Genomic DNA, 27,817 nt, shown 5'->3' on the forward strand with positions numbered 1-27,817 from the left:
GAGGCAGAACTGCAACTTTTGGGGTTGTAGTCCCGCCTCCATCGAGTTGTGGCCAACCCACGCGATTTTCACTTGATTGACCATGTTGAGCCCGCCCAGCGGGCTCAGCAGGCCAATTTAAGGGCCACCCAGCAACAGGTGACGTCACAGATTGACATTTCATCTGTCAAGAGCTTTTGACAGATGAAATATCAGCGTTTGATAGCTCTTTGAAGCTGTCAAACACTGACAAGCTGATTTAGAGATCTCTCCAGAACAGAAAGCTAAATGCTGCAACTTTTGACAGCTCGCGGCCATTCTGCTTTCTGTGCCGGTGAGATGAGGGACTCCCGAGGCCTTAAGGAAGGAATGCTGTAAAGGTAAGTAAAGGTAATTAAACTTCTTTAAACACTTTACACACACCAAACACACTTACCTCTGCACTCATGCATCCATCACTCGCCTGAACACCGGACATCTCGAACCCTCCAAGCCCTTCAGCCCGACGGTCCGCCTTGCTAACTTGGCGTGGTTTGGAGCCGTTGGGCAGCCCACACTTCAGTAATAAAAATAGGGATTAGGCTAAAAACTGCCTGTTAACTACCTGTTAACAGACAGTTAATTGGCACTAACCCCCTTCCCGCCTCGGGGAGGCGGGTCCCAGTGCGGGGTGGGCACCCGCCTCCTTTGAAACTGGCATGGAGGCGGGATGGGTTCGTGCCCCCCGATTTTGCGATTTTAACCCCCCACACGCCTCCAATCCTGCCTCCATGGCCCAATGAAAATCCTGCCCAGAGAGTTTACATTCACTGTTTAAATAAAACTGCTGTTAAAAAGCATTAGACTGCAGCCTCAGCTCAGGCAGCACAGGTTGTTGCTATGCTCAATCATGAACGAATGTGTAGGAATGTTTTAATGCCCCAAAAATCGCACGGATTTTAGTAACAAATGAATCAGTTACTGTTGCCTACCCGATTTCCTAATAACCTCAGTGTCAATTTGTTTAAAAAGCAACAGGTTTTATTCACTCAGCTTCCAGCCCAGCTCCACTTCACTAATTTCCCCTGAGGTTTCTGACTTTCATATTCATAGAGTGGCCTTTTTCTGATTACTTAGGTTGAGAGCACAGGTACCTGTTACCAGGCTGAGAATAGTGAGCTGTTGCAGGAAGCCTGGGGGTTACAGAGAAATTGAGGGGGTTAGAAATGCATGAGAACGAGGAAACAATTTTGGCTCCGCCTCCATTGGTATAATGAACTGTCGCTAACTTGGACATCTTTTCTCTTTGCTGAAACAAAGAATCTTGCTGATTTCCTCCCTTCCCCACCTATCTCGAAGATGCTGACTCTTGCTACCAAGTGCCCTGCAGTAACCAAGTGCCCTTCAGTGGCCTAGCAAGCCACTCAGTTGTATCACGAAGAAGGCTCAACCCCCCACCGTCCTCTCCAGTCACGTCCAGAAAGTGACGACGCGGTTTTAACCTAACCCACCGGTGGGAATGTGGTGTGTTCGGGCCAGATGTCCGTTTTACACCCCGCCTGAATTTACAGCCCATTGAAGTCAACTGAAGTCAAAGGATGATTCAGTCATGACTCATGACAACCGTGCACCAATCACAGTCAGAAGTAGAGCTCCGGTGCAATGAGGCTCAGGCTGCAGCCAGAATGATCAAACATACCATTGGTATCTTGAAGCAGTGCCTCACGTATCTGGACTGGCCAGGGTAGCCTTGTGGTACAACCTTCCCTCCCTGGTCACCAAAATAATTGTCTTGTACTGTAGCAAGTCGCCAAGGCTTCTTTGGCAGCCCCTCCCAAACCCGTGACCTCCACCATCTAGAAGGACAAGGGTAGTAGGTGCATGGGATCATTCCAAGTTTCCCTCCAAGTCACACACTATCCAGACTTGGACATGTATCGCCATTATTTCATTGTGGCACAAACACACACATAGACACACACACACACACACCATTGTTTCTCCTGGAACTAAATCTCACAGCTTCACAACTCTTTGTATGAAGAAAATTCTCAAGCCCTCTGCTCTAAATCTCTTACATTTAATCTGGTATCTATAGCCCCTTATTTTAGACTCCTCAGCTACTAGAAACAGTCTGTTTCTATTTACCCTGTCCCATTGTTTCATAATTTTAAACACTCCTATCGTATTGACCCATAATCTATGTTGTTCTAATGATAAAAGACCCAATTTTTCCATTTTTTCTTCATATTTGTATTTTCTCATACCAGCCATAATCCTGGTGAATCTGTGTTATACCCTCTCAAAACCATCAATATCCTCCCGATAGTATGGAGCTCAATACTGCGCACTGTATTCTAACTGAGGTCATATTAAAATTTTATATAGGCTTATCATTGCCTCTTGCCTTTTATATTCTACACCTCTTCTGATAAAATGTAGAATACCATTAGCTTTTTTGCTGCCTTATCAACCTTTAATGTCCTGTCAACCAGGACCCCAAATTCCTTTGCTCTTCCACAGCGTCTTGACTACCTCCATTCAGAGTATAATTAATGCTGCGGGTCATTGAAACATACAAAATTCTCATTGAAACATACAAAGTTCTCGTTGAAACGTACAAAATTCTTACAGGGCTTGACAGGGTTGATGAAGGGAGGATGTTTCCCCTGGCTGGGGAGTCTAGAACCAGGGGGTCACAGTCTCAGAATAAGTGGTCAGCCATTTAAGACTGAGATGAGGAGAAATTTCTTCACTCGGAGGGTGGTGAATCTTTGGAATTCTCTATCCCAGAGGGCTGTGGAGGCTCAGTCGTTGAGTATATTCAAGACAGAGATCAATAGATTTTTGAATATTAAGGCAATCAAGGGATATGGGGATAGTGCAGGAAAGTGGAAATGAGGTAGAAGATCAGCCATGATCTTATTGAATGTCGGAGCAGGCTTGAAGGGCCAAATGGCCCACTCCTGCTCCTATTTCTTATGTTTTATGTTTATAACTTCTTGAAAACCTAGTAACTGTTATAAACACTACAATGGCTTAAAAATGACCAATACTGTTGTATAAACCTGGTGGGCCCTGGTGAGACATAAGAACGTAAGAAATAGCAGCAGTAGTAGGCCATTCAACCCTTTGAGCCTGCTCCGCCATTCAACCCTTTGAGCCTGCTCCGCCATTCAATAAGACCAATACTGGTCTTCTACCTCAACTCCACCTTCCTGCACTATCCTCATATCCCTTGATTCCCTTAGTATCCAAAAGTCTATTGATCTCTGCCTTGAATATACTCAACGATTGAGTAGGCACAGCCCTCTGGGGTTGAGAATTCCAAAGATTCACAATCCTTTCTATCTATTGGGCAATGATGATGTATCATATGCCTACAGAAATAGGGGCTTAGATTTCAAGATAAGGGCAATAAATTGACAATTCAGAGAGAATTTTTTTAGCAAAAGGGTGACCCATCATATGGAACAAACTGCTAGGTGGAAGGGGAAATCATGATGTTTTCAATGAGGGAATAGGAAAGATCCAGCCATCTGAAAGGATTCATGGTTATTACAATTTATAAATGAGGTAAGAGATATCTGAAAGAAAAAAAAAGACTTGCATTTATATAGCGCCTTTCACATCTGAAATCACTTTACAGCCAATGAAAGTACTTTTTGAAGTGTAGCCACTGTTGTAATGTAGGAAACGCTGCAGCCAATTTGCGCACAGCAAGCTCTCACAAACAGCAATGTGATAATCACCAGATAATCTGTTTTAGATGTTGATTGAGGGATAAATATTGTCCAGGACACCAAGGATAACTCCCCTGCTCTTCTTCGATATAGTGCCATGGGATCTTTTACGTCCACCTGAGAGAGCAGACGGGGCCTCGGTTTAACGTCTCATCCAAAAGACGGCATCTCCGACAGTGCAGTACTCCCTCAGTACTGCATTGGAGTGTCAACCTAGATTTTTGTGCTTAAGTCTCTGGAGTGGGACTTGAACCCACAACCTTCTGACTCAGAGGCAAGAATGCTACCCACTGAGCCACAGCTGACGGGAAAGACAAGGGATATTGGATGGGCAGGCTAGATGGACTGATTGGTTTCTGCGCAAAATGAATTACTATGCTATTGTGCAGGAGATGATTTTAAGTAATTTGTTGAGGGCAGTTAGCCCATGATGAAATCGTAGGGTGGAGGCAAATCAGGAAGACCATTCATCATCTTCTTCCACATTCATCAGAGAATTAGGGTGATCAGCATGTTACTCCTTCTGAAAGGCAATGTTGGGACGTTGTCATGACCCACAAAAGCTCCATATTACATTAAGTATTGGCCTTGGCTCATTTGGTAGCACTCGGAGTCAAAAGGTTATCAGTTCAAGCCCTACACCAGAGGCTTGAGCACATAATCCAGGCTGACCCTTCAGTGCAGTACTGTGGAAATGCCGTCTTTTGGATGAGATGCTAAACTGAGACCCCATCTACTCCCTCAGGTGGTCGTAATAGATCCCACAACACTATTCGAAGAAGAGCAGGGCAGTTCTCTCTGGTATCCTGGCCAATATTTATACCTCAATCAACATCTAAAAACAGGTTATCTGGTCATTTACCGCATCTCTGTTTATGGGACTTTACTGTGCACAAATTGTCTACAGCGTTTCCTTCATTACAACAGTTACTACACTTTAAAGTACTTCATTGTCTGTGGGACATCCTGAAAAGCGCTAAATAAATGCCAGTTCTTTCTTCATAACTATAGCCCCGTTACAGTGCAGGTATCAGTTTGAGACTGATGAGTAATGTGAGCAGAGTCATACAACTGCCTTTACATCGCTCTTTGATTGGGTAAAATGGAGATCTGAGCATGTATACTAATATGAAGCTGCAGGAATTGGTTATATTTTAAATGTTAGCAAAAGGTAATAGAGCTCCTTGCTCACAGTGAGAAGTTAAAAAAATTCCCAGGCAGCCCATTTGTGGCCTTGTTGCTAGACTCGTAATCCAGAGGCCTGGAATGATAATCCGGAGAACGTGATCCAAATTGGCAGTTTGAGAATTTTGAATTCAGTCTTTTATTTTAAATCTGGGAAATAAAAAGCTGGTATCAGTAAAAGTGATCATGAAGCTGTCGGATTATTGTATAAATCCAACTGGTTCACTAATGTCCTTTAGGGAAGAAAACCTGCCGTCCTTACCTGGTCTGGCCTATATGTGACTCCAGATCCACAGCAATGTGCTTGACTCTTAACTGCCCTCTAAAGTGGCCTAGCATGCTCCCCTGTTGTATCCAGGGAAACTAGGTATGGGCAATAAATGCTGACCTTGCCAGCGATATCCATGCCCCAAGAGTGATTACAAATCAATAGGGAATTAGTTAGGAGGTAGGAGGCAGAGAGTAGGGATAAAGGGTCTGTACTCAAATTGACAGGATGTGGAGTCCCCCAGGGATCTGTACTGTGGCCTCAGCTTTTCACTGTATGTATAAATGACTTAAATAAAGGAATAGAGAGGCGTATATCCAAGTTTGTTGACAGCACTAAGTTATAGTACAGTAAGTAGTGTAGTTCGAAGCAGAAATTTGGAAAGGGACATTGACAGATTAAATGAGTGGGCAAAACTGTGGCAGATGGAGTTCAACAAGGAGAAGTGCAAGGTCATCCACTTTGGAACTAAGAAAGATAAATCAGTGTATTTTCAAAATGGTAAGAAGCTAGAAACTGTGAAGGAGCAGAGAGATTTAGGGGACTTTGTACAGAAATCACTAAAAGCTAGTGGACAGGTGCAAAAACTAATTAAAAAGCCTAATGGAATGTTGGCCTTTATCTCAAAGGGGTTGGAATATAAAGGGGCGGATGTTGTGCTGCAGCTGTACGGAGCTCTGATTAGACCACACCTGGAACACTGTGTTCAGTTCATCTCAGGAAGGATCGAGTGACCTTTGAGGGGGTGCAGTACAAATTCACCAGAATGATACCTGGGCTAAAAGGGTTAAATTATGAGGACAGGTTGAATAGACTAGGTTTCTATTCCCTTGAGTATAGAAGATTAGGGGGTGATCTAATTGAGGCCTTTAAAATGATAAAAGGATTCGATAGGGTAGATGGAGAGAAGCTATTTCCTCTGGTGGGGGAATCCAGAACAAGGGGCCAGAACCTTAAAATTAGAGCTAGGCCTTTAAGGGGTGATGTCAGGAAGCAGTTCTTCACACAAAGTGTAGTGGAAATCTGGAACACTTTCCCCCAAAAAGTTGTTGAGCCGAGTTCAATTGAAAATTTAAAAACTTTGATTGATAGATTTTCATTAGGTCAGGGTATTAAAGAATATGGAACCAAGGCAGATATATGAAGTTAAGATACAGATCAGCCATGATCTAATAGAATGAAGAGGCTAGAGGGGCTGAGTGGCCTACTCCTCAAAAAAATAGCAGTCTGTGTGAAACAAGGGGTATGAGATTACCTACCTGTCCACTCTGTGTGACACAGACTGGGCCGAAGAGTGGGCAGATAGGTGGCAGATGCAGTTCAATGCAAAGCTATGTGAAGTAATACAATCTGATAAAAAAACATCAGTGAGAGGAAGTATACCCTGCGTGGTAAGATTCTTAATAGAATGAAGGATGACAGAAGTCTATGGGTGCAGACCTTTAAAGATGAAAAAGGCCACACTAAAGCAAATGGGAGTCTGTTTTTATCAGCGAGAAAGTGATATTATGTACTGTATGTACAAAGTCATGGATTAGGCCACTGTTGGAATACTGTGTGCAGTTCATGGCACCCCATTATAGGAAGGATATTAGAACCATGGAGAGAATACAGCTAAGGTTCACGAGAAACATACTGGGTCTAATATGAAGAAAGACTTAAAAATGAGCTTTTTCAGTGGAACAAAGGAGGTTATTGGGGCATCTATTAAAGGTTTGTAAGATGATCGAGTGAATAGTGAAAGATTCTTTCCTTTGATTGGTGAATCTGTAACAAGGAGACACAGGTTGCAATTTTACAAACCTTGGCAGGTCCATGACGGGTGACGTCGTTGGTGGGTCCTGACCCCGCTGCTGTCTCCATCCCAGTCTCTGAAATGAATTTCCCATGATTGGGCCCGCCCAGCGCATTTCCCGGCCAATTAGAGGAAGCGGGTCTGGTGATATCATTTGGTGATGCGTCATCAGCAGGTTTCCTTAAAGGGATTATGGCCAAATATATTTTGACATTTGTGCTGTCAGTGTTCTACAGCATTGAGGTGCTGCAAACACTACATAGAGGTGCAGGGCTGCACCCAGGCTCTCCCATGACTCCCTCCATATGCTTATGGAGGGAGTCACAGCACACAGAGAGGTTCTCTTCCCTTCCCATGGACAGAAGAGACCTCCCCAGGAGATCAGCACAGCCTGGTTGCACATTGCAGAGGAGGGCACAAGCAGGGATGTGGTCAGGAGGACCTGGGTGCAGTGCTGCAAACATTTCAATGATCTCAGTAGATCACAAAACGTTAGTACAAAGCGACACTCAACCTTATCATGCTGTGCCTTGTTAGATCCGAATTTTTGGAGCAAAACCACACGGAGACAGAACTGCTGACAAAGTAAAAGTTTTATTAGTAAATAGCTAGAAAGCTTTGCGCACAAGGGAGAGAGGCTGATTTCCCCAGAATCGAACTTTTCCTCTCAACGAAATACAATCTACAAGCCTTGATATACCTTTCGATAGGTAACGCCCATTAAGTTGCAAAAGTAGGCGTACACATACAAACAGCGTCACTACCGTCACTCCCTTATTGGTTGGCGTGATTAGTCACTCAATGTCGGGAACCGCCCTGAAGTGCTCTGACATACAGCATAACATCTAGTTTCTAGCTTCTGTGAGCAAGGTCGCTTAATTCTTGAGATGATAAACAATGTCGGCTTTTGGTTGCGAGCAGACAATACAAAGGAAGATAAGGTGTTTGAGGCAAAGATAAAAATGGCCGCCTCCCTATGAAGTTCAGTTCCCCTTATCTCTCAGAAGGCCAGCTGCATTAAACACTGCTTCTGTAACACTGATAACAACAAAGACAGAGACTAAGGGGCCGATTTTCCCGCAGGTGCGGGGAATTGTCGGGTTCCCCGAATGTCAGGTTCTGACCTGAATCTAAATGGGTCAGCCAGCTGCACACAATTTTCCCTCAATTGGCCAATTTATTTCCAGCGTGTGGGCACCCTTGCTAATTGTCCATTTCCAGTCAGAAAGCCCCACAGTATGATGTCATAATTCGTGGTGCTTTTAAAGTCTCCAGCAAGCTTTTCAACCTCTGCAGGCTTCCCAACCAGTCATACAGAATGGCAGAGGAGCGTGCACCAGCTGCTGCCAGCGGCAGAGGCCGAGCTGCCGCCAAATTTGATGAGACGTCACTGCAGACATTGGTGGGTGGGGTTAGGGCCCACAGGGAGGTCCTCCTCCCTAGCTCAGGGAGGAAGAGGCCTCCCAAAGAGACCAGGGCTGCATGGATGGAGGTGACTGCAGAGGTGAACTCTCAGGGAGTCACCCGCCGGACCTGGATGCAGTGCAGAAAGCGCTTCCATGACCTTCACCGTACAGGGAAAGTAAGTATGAAGTTTCCATCACCCTCAACCTGATCCCCATTGCCTTTCCCCACCAGCACTCAGCTTCAGCAATCTCTTCCTCCACATCCCACTTCACAGTCACATCCATGCACCCTTACCCATTCCCTGTCTCTCTATGCTCACATTCACATAACTATTCCACCATGCAGTCCTCACACTGCCTCTCACTCTGATGCTTGGAACACAACTGACAACACATAGGGAGGGCCCTTCGTCTTGCAGCCTCACACCATCTTTGTCTTCTTCTAAGTATCTATGCTATGCAATCTCTACACTCACTCCTGCACTCTCACTCAAACTCCACTTGTCTCCCTCATTGCAGGAAAAGAGAGCTCACAACAGGAGAGAGCGAGCCAGGACTGGAGGAGGCCCACCCTCAATCACGCACCTGACCCCCTGGGAGGAAGCAGTGATGGAGATTGTCCGGGCTGACGTGGCTCCGGAAGTTGGGGAAGGAGAGACAGGAGAAAGCCCGCAAGCTGGTGACAGAATAGTTTTCCATCTCTCTCATTGACATAACATGAGTCGCTGTAATGATTCTGAAGCTACATCATTTGGCCTTATGAGCATCTGCAAAATCCAATGTGCATGTAACCTTGGCATCACATCTCTAACTCTTTCCTTTACTCCCCCACAGAACCATCCAAAGCCCCCGTCCCCACTGCAGAGGAGGAAGAGGCTGAGCAGCCAGACGCCTCAGAGGAAGCTCCAACCTCTGAGGGCGCAGCGTCAACAGAATTCAGCGCACCCAGCACCAGCGCAGACACTCACACCTCGGGGGGGCCTTTGCGAGATAAAGTAGTGTTGTCACCTGGTGTATCACAGCTCACAAGTGAGCATCAGCAGATTGTAGAGACAGGGACAGCAGTGGCGAGTCCTCGTCGGAGGGCGCAGGCCTCTGCCAGCTCAGCTCAGCTGCATGTCGACCCTATGCCTCTGGGTCCATCTGCAAGAGAGGAGGTGATGGATCTCCATGCACAGATGCAGGAGTCTCTGACAGGTTTTGTCTCCAGGGTCGCTGCGAGTGTGGAACGAATGGAGGAGTCCATGGCGAGTATGAGCAGAGCCTTATTGGAGTCATTGGCGCATGAAAGCATCACCACGGAAAGGATGGCTACCTCTGTGGTAAGGCTGGCTGCAGCCGAGGAGAGGAGGGCTGCGACCGAGGAGAGGAGAGCTGCGGCCGAGGAGAGGAGGGCTACGGCCATGGAGGAGCTTAGGCGCCAAGGTATCGAAAACATGGTGAGTGCTCAGAATAGAATGACATCTCTTGAGGAGCGGTGGGCATCTATTGAGCACCGAAACCAGACCTTCATGGAAGTCACTCTGAGCAGGACTTCTAGTGCAGAGACTGGTCCCCATGGCCCCCCTGATGTGCAGCAAGGTGTTCTCCAGCCACTTGCAGGCGCTGAGGGGGAGCTGACCCATGAGAGGGAGGTTGTTGGCACACCTCAAGGAAGTGGGTGCTCCTCTCCACGTGCTCACACTTCCATGCCACTTCAGAGCCCTCGGTCAGAGCCCCGCCGGAGTCCACACCCAAGTGAGATAGAAGTCTCAACACCTGCACAGCCGCAGGAGCAGCAGACTGTTGCCGAGCCCTCACAGGCTCGCCACCCCAGAGGACGCCCGCCAAAGGTGTCGAGACGGGAGCAGCAGGAAAGTGTGCAAGGGGCCTCCACATCTGCTGAAGCCACAGGAGTACCACTACATAGGAGCACGCATAAGAGAAAAATGAAGCACCACTAATCACAAGGGTAGTCACTTGGGTGAAAAGTTTTGTATATAGTTTTAATGCCATCAGTTTCTTGTACATAAAAAATCTGGTGGCAACTGCTGCAATTGTGGCATCTGTCATTTGGCAAATGGGGATTTCACATTGAGGCCTTAGGATTACTTGCAGATGGCAGCAAGCTGGTCCAATAGGTAGAAATGTGCAGGCATGGGCCACTGTCCATGGTCAGTTAAAAAGCAGCGAGGCTACAGTGTTTGAGGTACCAGGCTACGCAAATCTGGCCAGGATGAGTGCGTTCCTTGCATTCCGCCCGGCAATGTTCTCGCGCACTGGTGCCGCTGGTTGACGGGCCTCTGCAGGATGCTCGTTTCTGTCCTCCTCCTCTTCCTCCTCCTCCTCAGCATCATCCTCATCTGAAGCGGCTCTGTGAGGAGCCTCTTGGTCCTGCGGAATCGGCAAGCCACGACGCTGTGTCATGTTGTGAAGCGCACAGCATACCACGACGATTTTGGAGACCCTGGCTGCTGAGTACTGTAGGGCTCCACCTGATCTATCGAGGCATCTGAAGCGCATGTTTGGCAATCCAATGGCTTGCTCGATAATGCATCTGATGGAAATGTGGCTGGAGTTGTAGCGCTCCTCAGCTTCGTTGGCTGGTCTCCTCACTGCCGTCATTAGCCAACTCCGCAGGGATTATCCCTTGTCTCCAAGTAGCCATCCCTGAAGTTCGTTTGGCGGACTGAATAGCGAAGGCACAGTAGACTGATGCAGTATGAGGAAGTCATGGCAGCTGCCAGGGTACTTGGCACAAACATGCAAAATCACCTTCTTGTGGTCACACACCAGCTGAACGTTAAGGGAGTGGAAGTCCTTGCGATTGACAAAAACTCCTGGATTGCAATGGGGTGCCCTAAGGGCCACATGTGTGCAGTCAATGATGCCCTGCACCCTTGGAAAGTCTGCCAGCTGAGCTAATCCACGCGCTTGCGCCCTCACACTTGCGCGATCCCGGGTGAAATGGATGTGATTGTGTGCGAGGGCAAAGAGGGCATTGGTGACCTGTTTGATGCAAGTGTGTGCGGCCGCCTGGGAGATGCCGCTGATGTCTGCTGCTGATCCCTGGAAGGAGCCTGAGGCATAAAAGTTGAGTGCGGTGGTGACTTTGATGGCCACTGGTAAGGAGTGTCGACCTGGTGCTCTGGGCTCCAGGTCTTGCTGTAGCATTGCGCAGATGTCAGTCACTACCTGTCGCGAAAGTCGGAGCCGCCTTTGGCACTGCTGCTCAGTCATGTGTCACCTTGTGTCTGTAGACCCTGTTTGGGGGGTATCTCCTGCGCCGACGGCTTTCCATGCGCTGGCCCCTTCTGGCCTGTGCTGCCTCAGGTCACTGAGCCGCAGCCTGTCGCTCCTGCTGGTGCTGCTGTTGCTGCTGCTGCTGTTGCAGGTGCTGCTGTTGTTGCTGGATCTGCTGCAGCCTCCTCTGCTGTTGGAGATCCTCTAATGCCAAGAAGGGAAGGAACAAAAAGCCTCCCATGCTTCTGGCAGATGCCTCCGTTGAGGAAGCGCTGAGTTAGGGTGCTGAGAGGGGCTTCCCAGGAGCTCACACTGGAGAAGTGTGTGAGGCTCCAACCTTCCACAGCTGTGCCTAAGCCTTCAACAAGTAGCCCCAAGCTTGGAGCAACAAGGTCCTGCTGCCTACAAATGCTGGCTGATTAAATCTCTTCATTCCTGATTGACCTGCAGCTGAAAGTAAGCAAGCGACATTGTTCACGCCAGGTTTCATCAGCGGTGTTCCCACCAGGCGTGGTTTATGTGGGGAAAGGCTGAAAATTGCAAGGGCCCCTTAAAATTGGATTACAGATGCCAATTATTGCTCATTAGGCTCCCGACGACCAGTCCAGCCTGTTGCGGGTGGGACTGATTCGGGTCACGTTGAAACAATGGGGCGAAAGTCGGACGGGGCGGGGAATCGGGCGGGGGGGGGGGTGGTCGCGATCCCCTATTTCTGTGATTTTCAACCCCCGCCCACCTGAAACCCTGCCTGACGGCTCCAGGAAAATCGAGTCCTAAGAGTCTAGTAAATAAGTTATTTCTACAGTACTTGGTTAAGAGGGTTAATATGATGGTCAAGTATCCCATCATGCTTCGCAGCTACCTAAATGCTACATGTTCATTTTATATATATTTCCTAATACGTGAAGCTAAACATCCTTTGAATGGTTTCTAGTACTACAGCCCTCCCTACAGCTTTGGTTAATATATTTGAAGACTAGAGGATTCAGGCTTTGATTCACAGGCCTATTTTTGCAATCCAACAGTCTCTCATCACATCCCCATCACTCTGCCTTCCTTACCCTACTCCTGCATATCCTTACTCACACCAACTTCTCTTGCACCTCCACCCATCCCTCTCTATCTACATTATCACATCCCCATCTCACTAGCCACCCCTCACACTCACCCTCATCCTAGAGCAATCATAGCAACTAAAAACACACAAGGGTAGGCACTTGGGTGTTTTAGTCAATGTTCATGTAAAGTTTCTGTTAATGTGGTGTCAAACATTGAAATCTTTATTTTCAACAGTTTGTGTTCTTGCACAGATTTGTGTGCACCTTTGGAAGTGGCTTAGTGAGTTGCAGTGAATGGTGAGACATAACGGTACCCCCCACAATGGTGACGAGTGTGAAAGGAATGGCTTGGGCATTGTAAGAATGCTTTATGGTGTTGGTTTGGGGTAGTGCCAACCTGGCACATCATGTGGCAGCCAGGGTGTACAATGTCAAGTGAAGTAAATTTGGCCATAGTGAGGCCATCCCTGGCCTCCCGGGCAGCAATGTGGTCGGGTACTGATGCCCTGTGTCCTGTGCAGCATCAGTTGATTGCAGAGAAGGTTGGTGTTGTTGTTGGAGCTGTTGGTGTGCCTGGTGCTGCTGGTGTTGGGGCTGATCATGGTGGGATTCTGAGGACCAAGGTGAGAGAGTTTCAAGGGCACCCATGCTGATGGAATAGATGGCAAGTGAAGTAGAGATGACAGAAGCGATCTGCCAATGGTGGGAGAGGTAATGAGTTCAGACTGGATGGAGACTTGTGTAAAGACTTGCAGCATCCTGAATCTGTAGTGGAAATGCAGTTTAGAGAAGCTAGTGGTTAAGGGAACTTATCTCAATCAGCTGGGATGTTTGACTTGACATTTGAAGCTGTCAACTCATCAGCTGATTCAATGGCCACTGACCTCCCGCCTCAGCTTCACAGACAAGGTCTAGGCAAAGCGGGAAACTGGGGGGGCAACCTGTCAAATCCAAAAAGCTGGGAAAGAACCCATAGATAAGTGGCTGTAAACAAGCCCTTAATGATCTTAATTGCCTCCCCTGCTACTGCCTGTCGGGGCTGCTCAGCACTGACTGACTCGACATTTGGTAAAGGCGTGTGGGAGTGGGTTCACAGCGGGGTCCCGACCCTCTGGGGGGAAAAAAAACACTTTCCCACCCGACTCGCCACTGATCGCGCCTGCTGACCTGCCGGAAGATCCAGCCCATAGACTCAGGATTAGCACAAGAAGGGCAAGTTAGAAGAAATGTTTTTGTAATGTAAAAGGATTTAGGGAGAGCGCAGGGATGGGGATTAGTTTGGACATCTCTAGTACAGGCATGATAGGCTGAATGGCCACTTTCTGTACTGTAAATTCTATCAGCTTGTTATTGTACATCTTCGAGGTGCCCCTGCCAAAATTCGATACAGTCAGCAACTTCACTGCAGTATTGCAATGTAACAGGGCCATTAAATAGAAACTATTTTAGGTGCAGTGCATCTGTGTACCGACCTTATATCCTTCACTGGTGTTATTCATTATCATTTGGTCTGCCCAATTTCTTTTAATCAGCACTGACTCCTGCCCATTTTGGGAAAGAGTCAGTCATTAAATTGAATACGCTCGTTCGATTCTTCCATCTGGGGCTGTGAGCTAGTCACGGTGGAGGGGATATTCACTGTAATTGGTAGACTGTGGTTCTGAAAGTCACTGCAAAATGCAGAGAGAGTTTTGCAATCCAGGCTGATCACAAAAAAGTACACCAGGTTTTATATCTCTGCAGACACCCATCACATTCTAACTGCAATCACGCTTTAATCTTCTCTCTTTTGGCTAAACCACACACAAATATTGTAAGAATAAAGTGACGCATCAGAACACAGTGAATGGAAAACTTTAAGCATATCAAATCTGAGTCAGTCAGACGCTTCTGCCATTCATATTTATTTAGGGAAATTGCATTTGTGAAATAAACATGCCAGTGAACTACACTTGGGTTACAGAGTGATTGCTCTGACTGGATGGGTTCCCTTGATGGTGGAGTGAGTTTATCCAGGGAGTAACTGAAGGGTAGAGAGCAAGAAGCTTCCAAATTCGATCCCTGGTTTGCTGAGCTCAACTGGAGCAATGATGGTGTTGCCATAATTGGCCTTAGTGTTGCTGGGTTAGAGGGAGAGAGTCTCTTGGCATTGTGTGACCAGGAATCAATATGGAGACAGCGGTGTGTGAAATTCACCTTTGGAGGAGGTGTAAAGCGGGTGAAGGCGAATCGGCCACCTGTTATAGACCCTACTGATTAAAGTGAGTGTCAAGGAAATTCGAGCGAGATAAATAACTGACAGCCAATTTGGCGCTGCCCATTTTGTACAAGTTGCTCCGGGCAGGCACCAGATTCACAAGTAGCAACAAAATAAGTACTCTCGCCTCTCAGTCAGAAGGTTATAGGTTCAAGTCCCACTCCCGAGACTCAAGCACATAATCCATGCAGACACTCCAGTGCAATACTGAAGCAGGGTTGCACTGTCGGGGGTGCCGTCTTTCAGATGAGATGTTAAATCGAGACCCCATCTGTCCTCTCAGGTGGACGTAAAAGATCCCACGGCACTTTTTCGAAGAAAAGCGGGTTGAGTTCTGGCCAATATTTATCCCTCAACCAACACCTAAAAATAGGTCATTATCACATTGCTGTTTGTGGGAGCTTGCTGTGCTCAAATTGGCTGCCACCTTTCCTGCATTACAACAGTGACAACACTTCAAAAGTATTTCAGTGGCTGTAAAGCCCTTTGGGACGTCCTGAGGTCATGGAAGGTGCTACATAAATGCAAGTCTGTCTAATAAATACTCCTAGGAGGGGATTACAGGATAGAAACATAGAAGATAGGAGCAGCAGTAGGCCATTCGGCCCCTCGAGCCCACTCCGCCATTTAATGAGATCATGGCTGATCATCCAAATTCAGGACTTTGTCCCTGCTTTCTCCCCATATCCCTTGATCCCTTTAGCCTCAAGAAATATATCCAACTCCTTCTTGAATATATTTAATGAATTGGCCTCAACTGCCCTGTGTGGCAGAGAATTCCACAGGTTCACCACTCTCTGGGTGAAGAAATTCCTCCTCATCTCAATCCTAAATGGCTTACCCCTTATCCTTAGACTGTGACCCCTGGTTCTGGACTCCCCTGCCATCGGGAACATCCTTCCTGCATCTAGTCTGTCTAGTCCTGTTAGAATTTTATAAGTTTCAAAGAGATCCCCTCTCATTCTTCTAAACTCCAGCGAATATAAGCCTAATCGACCCAATCTCTCCTCATACGTCATTCCTGCCATCCCAGGTGAATCTTCGCTGCATTCCCTCCATGGCAAGGACATCCTTCCTCAGATAAGGCGACCAAAACCGCACACAATACTCAAGGTGTGGTCTCACCAAGGCCCTGTACAACTGCAGCAAGATATCATTGCTCCTGTACTCGAATCCTCTTACTATGAAGGCCATCATACCATTTGCCTTCTTAACTGCCTGCTGCACCTGCATGCTTACCTTCAGCGACTGGTGCACAAGGACGCCCAGGTCTCGTTGCACTTCCCCTTTGCCCAATCTATTGCCGTTCTGATAATAATCTGTCTTCCTGTTTTTGCCACCAAAGTGGATAACCTCGCATTTATCCACATTATACTGCATTTGCCATGCATCTGCCCAATCACCCAACCTGTCCAAATCATACTGGAGTTTCTCTGCATCCTCCTCACAGCACACATGCCCACCCAGCTTTGTGTCATCTGCAAACTTGGAGATATAACATCTAGTTCCCTCATCTAGGTCATTTATATACATTGTGAATAGCTGGGGTCCTAGCACCGATCCCTGTGGTACCCCACCAGTCCACTACCTGCCACTCGGAAAAAGACTCGTTTATTCCAACTCTTTGCTTCATGTCTGCCAACCAGTTCTCTATCCAAGACAGTACCTTACCCCCGATCCCATGTGCTTAAACTTTGCACACTAATCTCTTAAGCGGGACGTTATCGAAAGCCTTCTGAAGGTCCAAATACACCACATCCACTGGTTCTCCCTTAGCTGTTCTACCAGTTACATCCTCAAAAAATTCCAGTAGATTAGTCAAACATGATTTACCTCTTGTAAATCCATGTTGACTTTGTCCGATCCTGTCACTGTTTTCCAAGTGCTCTGCTATTACATCTTTTATAATGGACTCTAGCATTTTCCGCACTACCGATGTCAGGCTTACCGGTCTATAATTCCCCATTTTCTCTCTACCACTCTTTTTAAATAGTGGGGTTACATTAGCTATCCTCCAATCCATGGAAACTGTTCCAGAGTCTGTAGAATTTTGGAAGGTGACCAGCAATGCATCTACTATTTCTCGGGCCACTTCCTTAAGTACCCTAAGATGTAGATTATCAGGCCCTGGGGATTTATCGGCCTTCAATCCCGTCAATTTCACTAACACCATTTCCCTACAAATACTGATTTCATTTAGTTCCTCCCTCTCATTAGACCCTATGGTCCCCGACTTCTCTGGGAGGTTATTTGTGTCCTCCTTTGTGAAGACAGAACCAAAGTATGTATTTAATTGGTCTGCCATTTCTTTGTTCCCCATTATAAATTCCCCTGATTCTGACTGCAAGGGACCTATGCTTGACTTCACCAATCTTTTTCTCTTCACATATCTATAGAAGCTTTTACAGTCAGTTTTTATGTTCCCTGAAAGCTTACTCTCATAATCTATTTCCCCCCTCTTAATTAATCCCTTTGTCCTCCTTTGCTGAATCCTAAACTGCTCCCAATCCTCAGGTTTTCTGCTTTTTTTGGCCAAATTATATGTCCTCTCCTTGGATCTTATGCTATCCCTAATTTCCCTAGTTAGCCACAGTTGAGTCACTTTTTTGTTTTATTTTTATGCCAAACAGGGATGAACAAATTCTGTAGTTCATCCATGCGATCTTTAAATGTTTGCCATTGCCTATCCACCGTCAACCCTTTAAGTAACGTTCTCCAATCCATCCTAGCCAACTCGTGCCTCATACCATTGTAGTTTCTTTTATTTAAATTCAGGACCCTAGTCTCTGAGTCAACTACTTCACTCTCCATTTTAATGAAGAATTCTTCATGTTATGATCGCTCCTCCCCAAGGGGCCTCGCACAACAAGATTGCTAATTAATCATTTCTCATTACATAATACCCAGTCTAAGATGGCCTGGTCTCTAGTTGGTTCCTCGACATATTGGTCCAGGAAACTATCCCGTATACACTCTAGGAATTCCTCCTCCACAGTATTGTTACTAATTTGGTGAGCCCAATCTATATGTAGATTAAAGTCACCCATGATAACTGCTGTGCCCTTATTGCATGCATCTCTTATTTCCCATTTAATGCCATCCCCAACCTCAGCATTACTGTTTGAGGGTCTGTATACAACTCCTACTAACATTTTCTGCCCCATGGTATTTCTCAGTTCGGTCCATACAGATTCCACATCATCAGAGCTAATACCCTTCCTTACTATTGTGTTAATCTCCTCTTTAACCAGCAATGCCACCCCACCTCCTTTTCCTTTTTTCCTGTCCTTCCTGAATATTGAATACCCCTGGATGTTGAATTCTCAGTCTTGTTCACCCTGGAGCAATGTCTCCGTAATCCCAATTATATGATATCCATTTACATCTATTTGCACAGCTAATTCATCCACCTTATTATGAATGCTCTTCGCATTAAGACACAAAGCCTTCAGGCTTGACCATTTAACACTCTTAGTCCTTTTAGAATTCTTATTTACTGTGGCCCTGTTTGATTTACACCCTTGATTTCTCTGCCTTCCACTTTTGCTTTTCTCCTTCATGCCTTTTGTTGCTATCCTTGCTTCCCTTTGCTCTGTCTCCCTGCACAGGTTCCCAACCCCCTGCCATTTTAGTTTAAACCCTCCCCAACAGCACTAGCAAACACTCCCCCTAGGACATTGGTTCCTAAATTAAGTGCTTCCAATGAGGAGTCAACACTGTAGCCTAGTTCTCCAACCTGAACACCTGGTGAGGGAATTTCCCCAGGGAATGCAGGATCACTGAAGTTAACTTTTAAATATAAAATGAAAGAATGAATAAGTGTCCATCTGGCTGGGAATACAATGTGAAGCATGAATATGGGAGAACCAAGTGAATGTTAAGAACATAAGAACATAAGAAATAGGAGCAGGAGTAGGCCAATCGGCCCCTCGAGCCTGCTCTGCCATTCAATAAGATCATGGCTGATCTGATCCTAACTGCCAATCCACTATCACAGAACCATCTCCTGCATCTAACAGAATTAGACACATGAAATAGGAGCAGGATCAGGCTACACGGCCCCTGGGCCCGCTCCGCTACCCACAGGGCCATGACCGATCCGAACCTAGACTCATGTCCAAATTCCTGCCCTCTCCCCGTAACCCTTAATTCCCTTTACTTCTCGGAAACTGTCTATTTCTGTTTTAAATTTATGTAATGATGTAGCTTCTACAGCTTTTTGGGGCAGCATATTCCATGGACCTACCACCCTCTGAGTGAAGTAGTTCCTCCTCATCTCAGTTTTGAAAGAGCAGCCCCTTATTCTAAGACTATGCCCCCTAGTTCTAGTTTCACCCATCATCGGGAACATCTTCCCTGCATCCACCCGATCCAACCCCTTCACAATCTTATATGTTTCAATAAGATCGCCTCTCATTCTTCTGAACTCCAATGAGTAGAGTCCCAATCTACTCAACCTCTCCTCATATGTCCATCCCCTCATCCCCGGGATTAACCGAGTGAACCTTCTTTGTACTGACTCGAGAGCAAGTATGTCCTTTCTTAAGTATGGACACCAAAACTGTACGCAGTATTCCAGGTGCGGTCTCACCAATACCTTGTACAACTGAAGCAATACCTCCCTATTTTTATATTCTATCCCCCTAGCAATGAAAGCCAACATTCCATTGGCCTTCTTAATCACTTGCTGCACCTGCATACTAACCTTTTGAGTTTCGTGCACCAGGACCCCCAGATCCCTTTGTACTTCAGTACTTTCCAGTTTCTTGCCATTAAGATAATAACTTGCTCTACGATTTTTCCTGCCAAAGTGCATAACCTCACACTTTCCAGTATTGTATTCCATCTGCCAAATCTCTGCCCACTTACTTAGCCTGTCTATGTCCCCTTGAAGGTTTTTTATGTCCTCCTCACTCACTACTTTCCCCCCCATCTTAGTATCATCTGCAAACTTTGATATGTTACACTCGGTCCCCTCCTCCAAATCGTTAATATAGATTGTAAAGAGTTGGGGACCCAGCACTGACCTCTGCGGAACACCACTAGTTACTGATTGCCAGTCTGAGAATGAACCATTTATCCCAACTCTCTGCCTTCTGTTAGATAGCCAATCCTCTATCCATGCCAGAATATTACCCCCAATCCCGTGATTTTTTATCTTAAGCAATAATCTTTTGTGTGGCACCTTGTCAAATGCCTTTTGGAAGTCGAAATACACTACGTCCACTGGTTCCCCTTTATCCACCCTATATGTTACTTCCTCAAAGAACTCCAGCAAATTTGTCAAACATGACTTCCCCTTCATAAAACCATGCTGACTTTTGTCCTATTAAATTATGATTATCCAAATGTCCTGTTACTGTCTCCTTAATAATGGACTCCAAAATTTTACCTGCCACAGATGTTAGGCTAACCGGTCTATAGTTTCCAGCCTTCTGTCTACTGCCCTTTTTAAATAAGGATGTTACATTGGCAGTTTTCCAGTCTGCCGGGACCATTGCCGAGTCCAGGGAGTTTTGGAAGATTATTACCAATGCATCCACAATCCCTACCGCCACTTCCCTCAAGACCCTAGGAGGTAAGCCATCAGGTCCAGGTGGTTTATCTGCCTTGAGTCCCATTATTTTACCGAGCTCCACTTCCTTCGTGATTTTGATCGTGTTTAGCTCCTCCCCCCCTTTAGCCCCCTGTTTGTCCAGTGTTGGGATATTCTTAGTGTCTTCTACTGTAAAGACTGATGTAAAATATTCATTCAGTGTTTTTGCCATCTCCATATTTCCCACCATTAATTTCCCGATCTCATCCTCTAAGGGACCAACATTTACTTTAGCCACCCTCTTTCTTTTTCTATAACTATAAAAACTCTTACTATCTGTTTTTATATTTTTTGCTAATTTACTTTCATAATCTATCTTCCCTTTCTTAATCAATCTTTTTGTTATTTTTTGTTGTCTTTGAAAGTTTTCCCAATCCTCTATCCTCCCACTAGATTTGGCTACCTTATATGCCCTTGTTTTTAGTCGAATACTATCCTTAATTTCTTTACTTAGCCACGGATGGCTGTCTTTTCTTTTACACCCTTTTCTTCTCAGTGGAATATATATTTTTTGGAAGTTGTAAAATAACTCCTTAAATGTACACCACTGATCATGTATCGTCTTACCCTTTAATCTATTTTCCCAATCCACTCTACTCAATTCCGCTCTCATACCTTCATAGTCTCCTTTATTCAAGCTTAGCACGCTTGTTTGAGATCCAACCTTCTCACCCTCTAATTGAATATGGAATTCAACCATGTTATGGTCACTCATTCCAAGGGGATCCTTTACTCGGACGTTTTTAATTAATCCTGTCTCGTTACACAAGACCAGATCTAAGGTTGCCTGCCCCCTGGTCGGTTCAGTTACATACTGCTCAAGAAACCCATCCCTAATACACTCAATGAACTCATCCTCAAGGCAGCCCTGCCCAATTTGATTTGTCCAATTAATATGATAGTTAAAATCCCCCATAATTATAGATGTTCCCTTATTACAAGCCTCAACTATTTCCTGATTGACACTCCGTCCAACAGAGTTGCCACAGTTCGGAGGCCTATAGACTACGCCCACTAGTGTTTTTTCCCCTTATTATTCCTTACCTCCACCCAAACTGTTTCATTATCCTGATCTTTTGACCCAATATCATTTCTCTGTATTACAGTGATTCCTTCCTTTATTAACATAGCCACCCCACCTCCCCTTCCTTCCTGCCTGTCCTTCCTGATCGTTAAATAACCTGGTATGTTTAATTCCCAGGCATTGTCACCCTGCAGCCATATTTCTGTAATGGCCACAAGATCATACCCATATGTAGTTATTTGTGCCATTAACTCATCTATTTTGTTACGAATGCTACGTGCATTCAGATAGAGATCTTTCAAAGATGTTTTGTGACACTTAGTTCCTGCTTTTGCCCTTTTTATTACTTTACCTTTTACTCCATACCTTCTGCCCCTTCCTGACATGCTCTGGTTTTTAATTTCCCCACTGCTACCTAAGTCTATGACCTTCTCTGTTGTCATTTGTATTATTTGCTCTCTAGGAACCTCCCCCCCACTAGTTAGTTCAAAGCCCTCTCTACAGCCCTAGTTATATGATCCGCCAGGACTCTAGTCCCAGCACTGGCCAAGTGAAGCCCGTCCCAACGGAACAGCTCCCTCCTGCCCCAGTACTGGTGCCAGTGTCCCAGGAAGCAAAACCCATTTCTCCCACACCAGTCTTTGAGCCACGCATTTAACTCTCTAATTTTATTTGTCCTAGCCAGATTCGCTCGTGGCTCAGGTAATAATCCAGAGATTATTACCCTTGTGGTTCTGCTTTTTAATTTGGCCCCTAGCTGCTCAAACTCCCTCAGCAGAACCTCCTTCCTTGTCCTATAAAATACCAGGGAGTCTGACCGCCCATATCCTCACTTCACTAGGTCTGACAGTCATACTGTGTTGCCCAGGCTATAATTAAGTCAAGATTCACGGATCCAGACAGTTTTAGAAGAGCATTGCCTTGTTTGTATTGATGCAGAAGTGCTCCTTACCAACCACTGGAGAATGCCAACTGTTCACTCTCGTCTAAAGCAACAACAAAAGGAAATGTTCAATCAAACATGGGAGAACTCAATGGAGCCCGATATCATACTCCATGCAGAGGCTGAGTGGCCATCTGGGAAATTGGGAAATTTCCCAAATGGCCCCGTGAATGGTCCCATAGCACGATTATCGGCAACCCCTGCCCCCCCAATTATCCGTGAGAATCTTGAAGAATCCTTTCAAGGGAGTCATTCCACCCCGCCTCCAAACATACTGTACGAAGTGTCCGAGTTATTCTGCAAACGCTGGTGCCCCTTATCCTACTTCATCCAAACGGCTGCACTTCACGGATTAACTCAGACAATGAATGGCAGTTGGCAATTTGTTCACAGGGGGCTTTTCCAGCCAAGGCTGATCCTGTCTCCACTAAACTTCCAAACTGGGAAGCCACCAGAAGCAGCAATCCTGGCTGATGTATTTATCCCCATCCAAGTCTGGAGTACTATGGACCAATTTTAACACCCTAATTGCTGCACCTGCTAATTCGGCATGGACTAGGAATCGAACCCGGAATCTTTACCAGCATGTCTCAGTATTACACCAGGAATTTGCCTACTGGGCCATCAGGGGATTGTTGCTACCGTAATGAATATAACTTGACTATGCGGTCACAAACAACAATAAGAATGCTCATTATTGAAGTGCAGTGCTCGATGAGTGCAGATAGCAAGCCCTTTAAGGTGCTAAATAACAACAGAAAGTGCTGGAAAGACTCAGCAGGCCAGGCAACATCCGTGGAGAGAAAATAGAGTCAACGTTTTGGGTCAAACCCTTTGTCAAGACTGGAAATGCACAGGAAATTAAATAGATTAAGAGGCCAGGCTGGGAGAGAACAAAAGAGAAGTGAAGAGACATTAAGAGGTATTCAAAATGAGACGAGATGGTGATAGGACTAGTAAAGAGACAAAAGACGGCTCTAGATTAGGTGTGAAATGCGTTGGCAGAATGGGAGACGGCTGCCGTGTGGGAGAGAAAAAAAGTGGCGGCGGGGGGGAAAGGGCCAAAACAAAGGTGTGGATAAAAAATAAGTGAAAATGTAATGGGGGCCGAGGTTATGATCTGAAATTGTTGAACTCGATATTGAGTCCGGAAGGCTGTAAAGTGCCTAATCGGAAGATGAGGTGCTGTTCCTCGAGCTTACGCCGAAACGTTAATCCATTTCATTTCCTGTGCTTTTCCAGTCTTGACAAAGGGTTTGACCCAAAACGTTGACTCTATTTTCTCGCCTTGAAGGTGCTAACTGGTCTAACGGTATTGCGTCCGCTTCACTTTAGTGAGGAGAGTGCACTTTGCAATAGACTGTAGGATGTCAGATAGATAATAAGTGAGTTAAAGCTGGGTTGTACTGTCTAGATGGAGCAGATGTACTGCAGAATGTGAAAGAACTCCCCTAATTTCTTGACACAGGCAACGCCATCTTCATTAGCACCTTGGAGAGTTAATCCACTGTGTGAAACTGGCATGACAACCAATGACGGTCAATGGCATGAGATGCTTGGAAAAGAAACACGGCTGGAGGGAAGCTGTGGTGCCTTAGTTGGTTACCGCACTGTGAGGTGTCGTACTGAACCACGCAAACCAGGAATGGCTCAGCTTTGATCCCTGATCTGCCATCTGAAGTGGCCTAGCAACCCACACAGTTGTATCAAAACTGCTACCAGCAGCCAAAGAAGAAGGTCCACCACCACGTTCTCAGGGCCACTAGGGATGGACAATAAATGCTGGCCTTGCCAGTGATGCTCACATCTCGAGAATGAATTTTAAAAAAAAATCTCATTATTAGAGATTGTTAGTATAAACCTGGGTTGGCAGCCATCTGGGAATCTCGTAGACCAGTGACATTCATAATCTAGCCTGAGACAAATCGTGGCACGTCATTGAAAAAAAATTCTTCTTGAGATGTGGGCGTCACTAACAAGGTCGCCATTTATTGCCCATCCCTAACTGCCCTTGAGAAGATGGTGGTGGACCAGATTCACTAAAAAGGAAAGGTTACAATAACCCCACAGTCTCTGTGTCAGTCCAACGAACCCCATCAGAGTACGATTATACATCTCTGCCTCAGATGCTGCTTGCAGTCTGCAGTGGGCCTGAAAACGACAGACAGAATCAACCTCTGTACACAGCTTCACACAGGCCGCCTGTTACAAACCATCAGTGTTTAGGAAGTGATGAAGTAGGGCAGGTGAAGCATGAAGTACTTGAATGCTAAGGTATGGATAAAGCCTAGGACACACTGCAGTCTGATTAATGTACCATCATTTTTATAATTACTGACTTTTATCCATTGAATGCGCACAACTATAGATTTCTCCTGATCTCTTTATAATGTTACATTTAGATTCCGCAGTCAGCTGGTCGAATGCAGAAAGTAGCACAGGGAAAGGAACTGCTTCATTTGCTTTTATTTCTTCTTCTGCAACTTCCCCCGCTTCCGTCGCTGAAAGCCTCGACTCCTGCTGGGATACGGGTGCTGCCACACTCCCGCCACCTCAGTGAGCATTGGCTAGATTGTTTGACTGCTGGATGTTAGGGAGCTGAGCTCGTTCCCACTGTCCCCTCGCATCCACTGACGCGCAGCTTCCAGCAGGAGTTACCGAGCATGTCGGCATTTGCCTCTATAAGGCGGGGTCTATTTTCAGTCAGCCCCTCCTCTGTCGATGGGCACTGACTCTTGCTGGGGCACAAGCCCGTAGGCACCAGCCCTCTCCTCTATATCTCAGCAAAGTGGCCAGTCTTCGTGTATGATTGCTTGTCAGTAGCTTATTCGACCGTGTTGGGTGGGGTGGTGGTGGGGGGGTTGATGTTGTGGAATTGGCCATTGCCCAGTCTCCAGCAGGGGTCACTGGTTTGCGATCAGGAGTTAATCCCATCCCAACGTAAGACCAATTGTAGAACGGAGGCTGCTAGTCTGACTTGGAGCGACAGAGGATTTTCTTTCCCTTTTTTTAATGGTTGTTTAAATCTGAACCATTTTACACTATAATTCTGTTAAGGAGAGTTCCACCTAATGCCAGATTTAAGCGGATCCACTTTACTTGTGATGTTGCAACAAGAAAGCAGCCTATTGGTCGCTGTTTATTGTCCCTGTTGTAGATCCAAATGGCCAAAATCACAGCACAAATGACCACAACACCCTTCTTCAAACAGATGGAGTAAATTGCTAGTTTTTCAGCAGTTTACTATGTGTCGCTTTCCCAGGCAATATGAATAGAGAGATTGAAAAGTTCCACGTATGTAGAGTGGAACAATTTTGAGGGACTGGGCTGTAGATAAAGGAGAGAACTTGCATTTATATAGCACCTTTCATAACCTCAGGACATCCCAAAGCGCTTCATGGCCAATGAAAAACTTTTTGAAGTGTAGTCACTGTTGTAATGTAGGACACGCGGCAGCCGATTTGCGCACAGCAAGCTCCCACAAACAGCAATGTGATAATGACCAGATAATCTGTTTTATTGATGTCAGTTGAGGAATAAATATTGATCAAGGCACCAGGGAGAACTCCCCTGCTCTTCTTCGAATAGTGGCTGTGGGATCTTTTAGGTCCACCTGACAGGGCAGATGGGGCCTCCGTTTAACGTCTCATTTGAAAGACGGCACCTCCAATGATACAGCGCTCCCTCACTACTGCACAGCAGTGTCGGTCTAGTGCTCAAGTCTCTGGAGTAGGGGCTTGAACCCATTTTAAAGAAAGTCTTACATTTATATAGCACCTTTCACAACCACCACATGTCTCAAAGTGCTTTACAGCCAATTAAGTACTTTCAAAATGTAGTCACTGTTGTAATGTAGGAAACACAGCAGCCAATTTACACACAGCAAGCTCCCATAAACAGCACTGTGATAATGACCAGATAATCTGCTTTCAGTTATGTTGATTAAGGAATACATATTGGCCAGGACACTGGGGATAACTCCCCTGCTCTTCTTCGAAATCGTGCCATGGGATCTTTTACTTCCACCTGAGAAAGACTTACATTTATATAGTGCCTTTCACGTCCACCAGACATCCCAAAGCACTTTACAGCCAATGCAGTAGTTTTTGAAGTGTAGTCACTGTTATAATGTAGAAAACGCAACAGCTAATTTGCGCACAGCAAGCTCCCACAAACAGCAATGTGATAATGACCAGATCGTCCATTTTAGATGTTGATTAAGGGTTAATAATTGGTTAGGACACCGGGGATAACTCCCCTGCTCTTCTTTGAAATAGTGCCATGGGATCTTTTACATCCACCTGAGCGAGCAGACGGGGCCTTGGTTTAACGTCTCATCCCTCAGTACTGCACTGGGGTCTCAGCATAGACTTTTGTGCTCAGGTCCCTGGAGTGGGACTTGAACCCACAATCTTCTGACTCAGAGGCAAGAGTGCTACCAACTGAGCCACAGCTGGGTGATGGAGTTGTGGCTCCTCCCACCCCAGGGAAGGGGAAGGAGAAATTGGGTATACAAGGTAAAACACAAAAGGTTCTGTGGAGGAGGAGGGGCAGAGAGAAAGGCTAAAGGCAAAGTGTTATTGCAATTGTTGACTTGTATCACAGTTACTACTAAATGCAGCCAGCTTGAGATACATAACCGTGTTTAGAGTTTTGTCCAGAAGTTGAAGACTATGTTATTTGGTGCTTATTGCCCCACACCTGACTCAAAATGACTGCCTGAATCGAGCACAAAATGGATGTCCTGCACAAGATATCCTGGTATCAATGAAAATTGGTCATCTTCTTCCTCAACATTGCACTTCTCTTTTCCCTAGGGTTCAACTTACAATCATCTTCAGGGGATCATAACCAAGTTGCTACGAACTGTGAACCAGACGGTTATTAAGATGGGAAGAGACTCAAGCCTGATTGTAAGTAATTGCGCGGGGTGGAACAACAACTTTCCTTCGGGATCCTTGTTAATTTGTGCAAACGTGGGTGAACTCTGCTTCAGACGGTACCTCGATCGCGTCATCCATTCAACGGGCTTAGAGGTTGTCAGTGAAGCACAGGGAGAATGGTGCTTAACTGGAGGCCCAGGGACTGCAAGTACCACTCTCCCTTTTTTCCCTACCCAGTGGGTGGTGGTCCGCATAGGGCCTATTTTAGGGCCAGTTGGATGAGGGATGGGGGCGTCCACATTTTCTGCTGTCTTAGGCAGTAGATCTCAGTGCTGGAGGCGGTCGAAGGGAGTAATGTGCTTGCTCCAATGGTACAATATCAATATTAAAGCTCTAATAGACTGATTATTTAGTGAGCACACATAGCACGGTTACAGTGTGAGACCTATGAACCCCCTTAGAATTTTGGGCCCCATATT

At 45.9% G+C, this 27,817-nt stretch overlaps 1 protein-coding gene across 1 annotated transcript in view; it reads left to right on the plus strand.

Annotated features, from left to right (window-relative positions):
* LOC147113790 (dedicator of cytokinesis protein 2-like) overlaps window positions 1-27,817 on the plus strand; it is a 611,919-nt gene that overhangs the window by 381,387 nt on the left and 202,715 nt on the right. Inside the window, exon 27 of the mRNA XM_085996164.1 lies at window positions 27,273-27,368. Coding sequence (XP_085852290.1) covers window positions 27,273-27,368 — 96 coding nt within the window. The remainder of the gene's footprint in view (window positions 1-27,272; window positions 27,369-27,817) is intronic.

Source organism: Somniosus microcephalus, chromosome 8 (assembly GCF_052327205.1).
Source record: "Somniosus microcephalus isolate GS21.2 chromosome 8, FLI_Smic_1.0, whole genome shotgun sequence".
Classification (NCBI taxonomy): domain Eukaryota; kingdom Metazoa; phylum Chordata; class Chondrichthyes; order Squaliformes; family Somniosidae; genus Somniosus; species Somniosus microcephalus.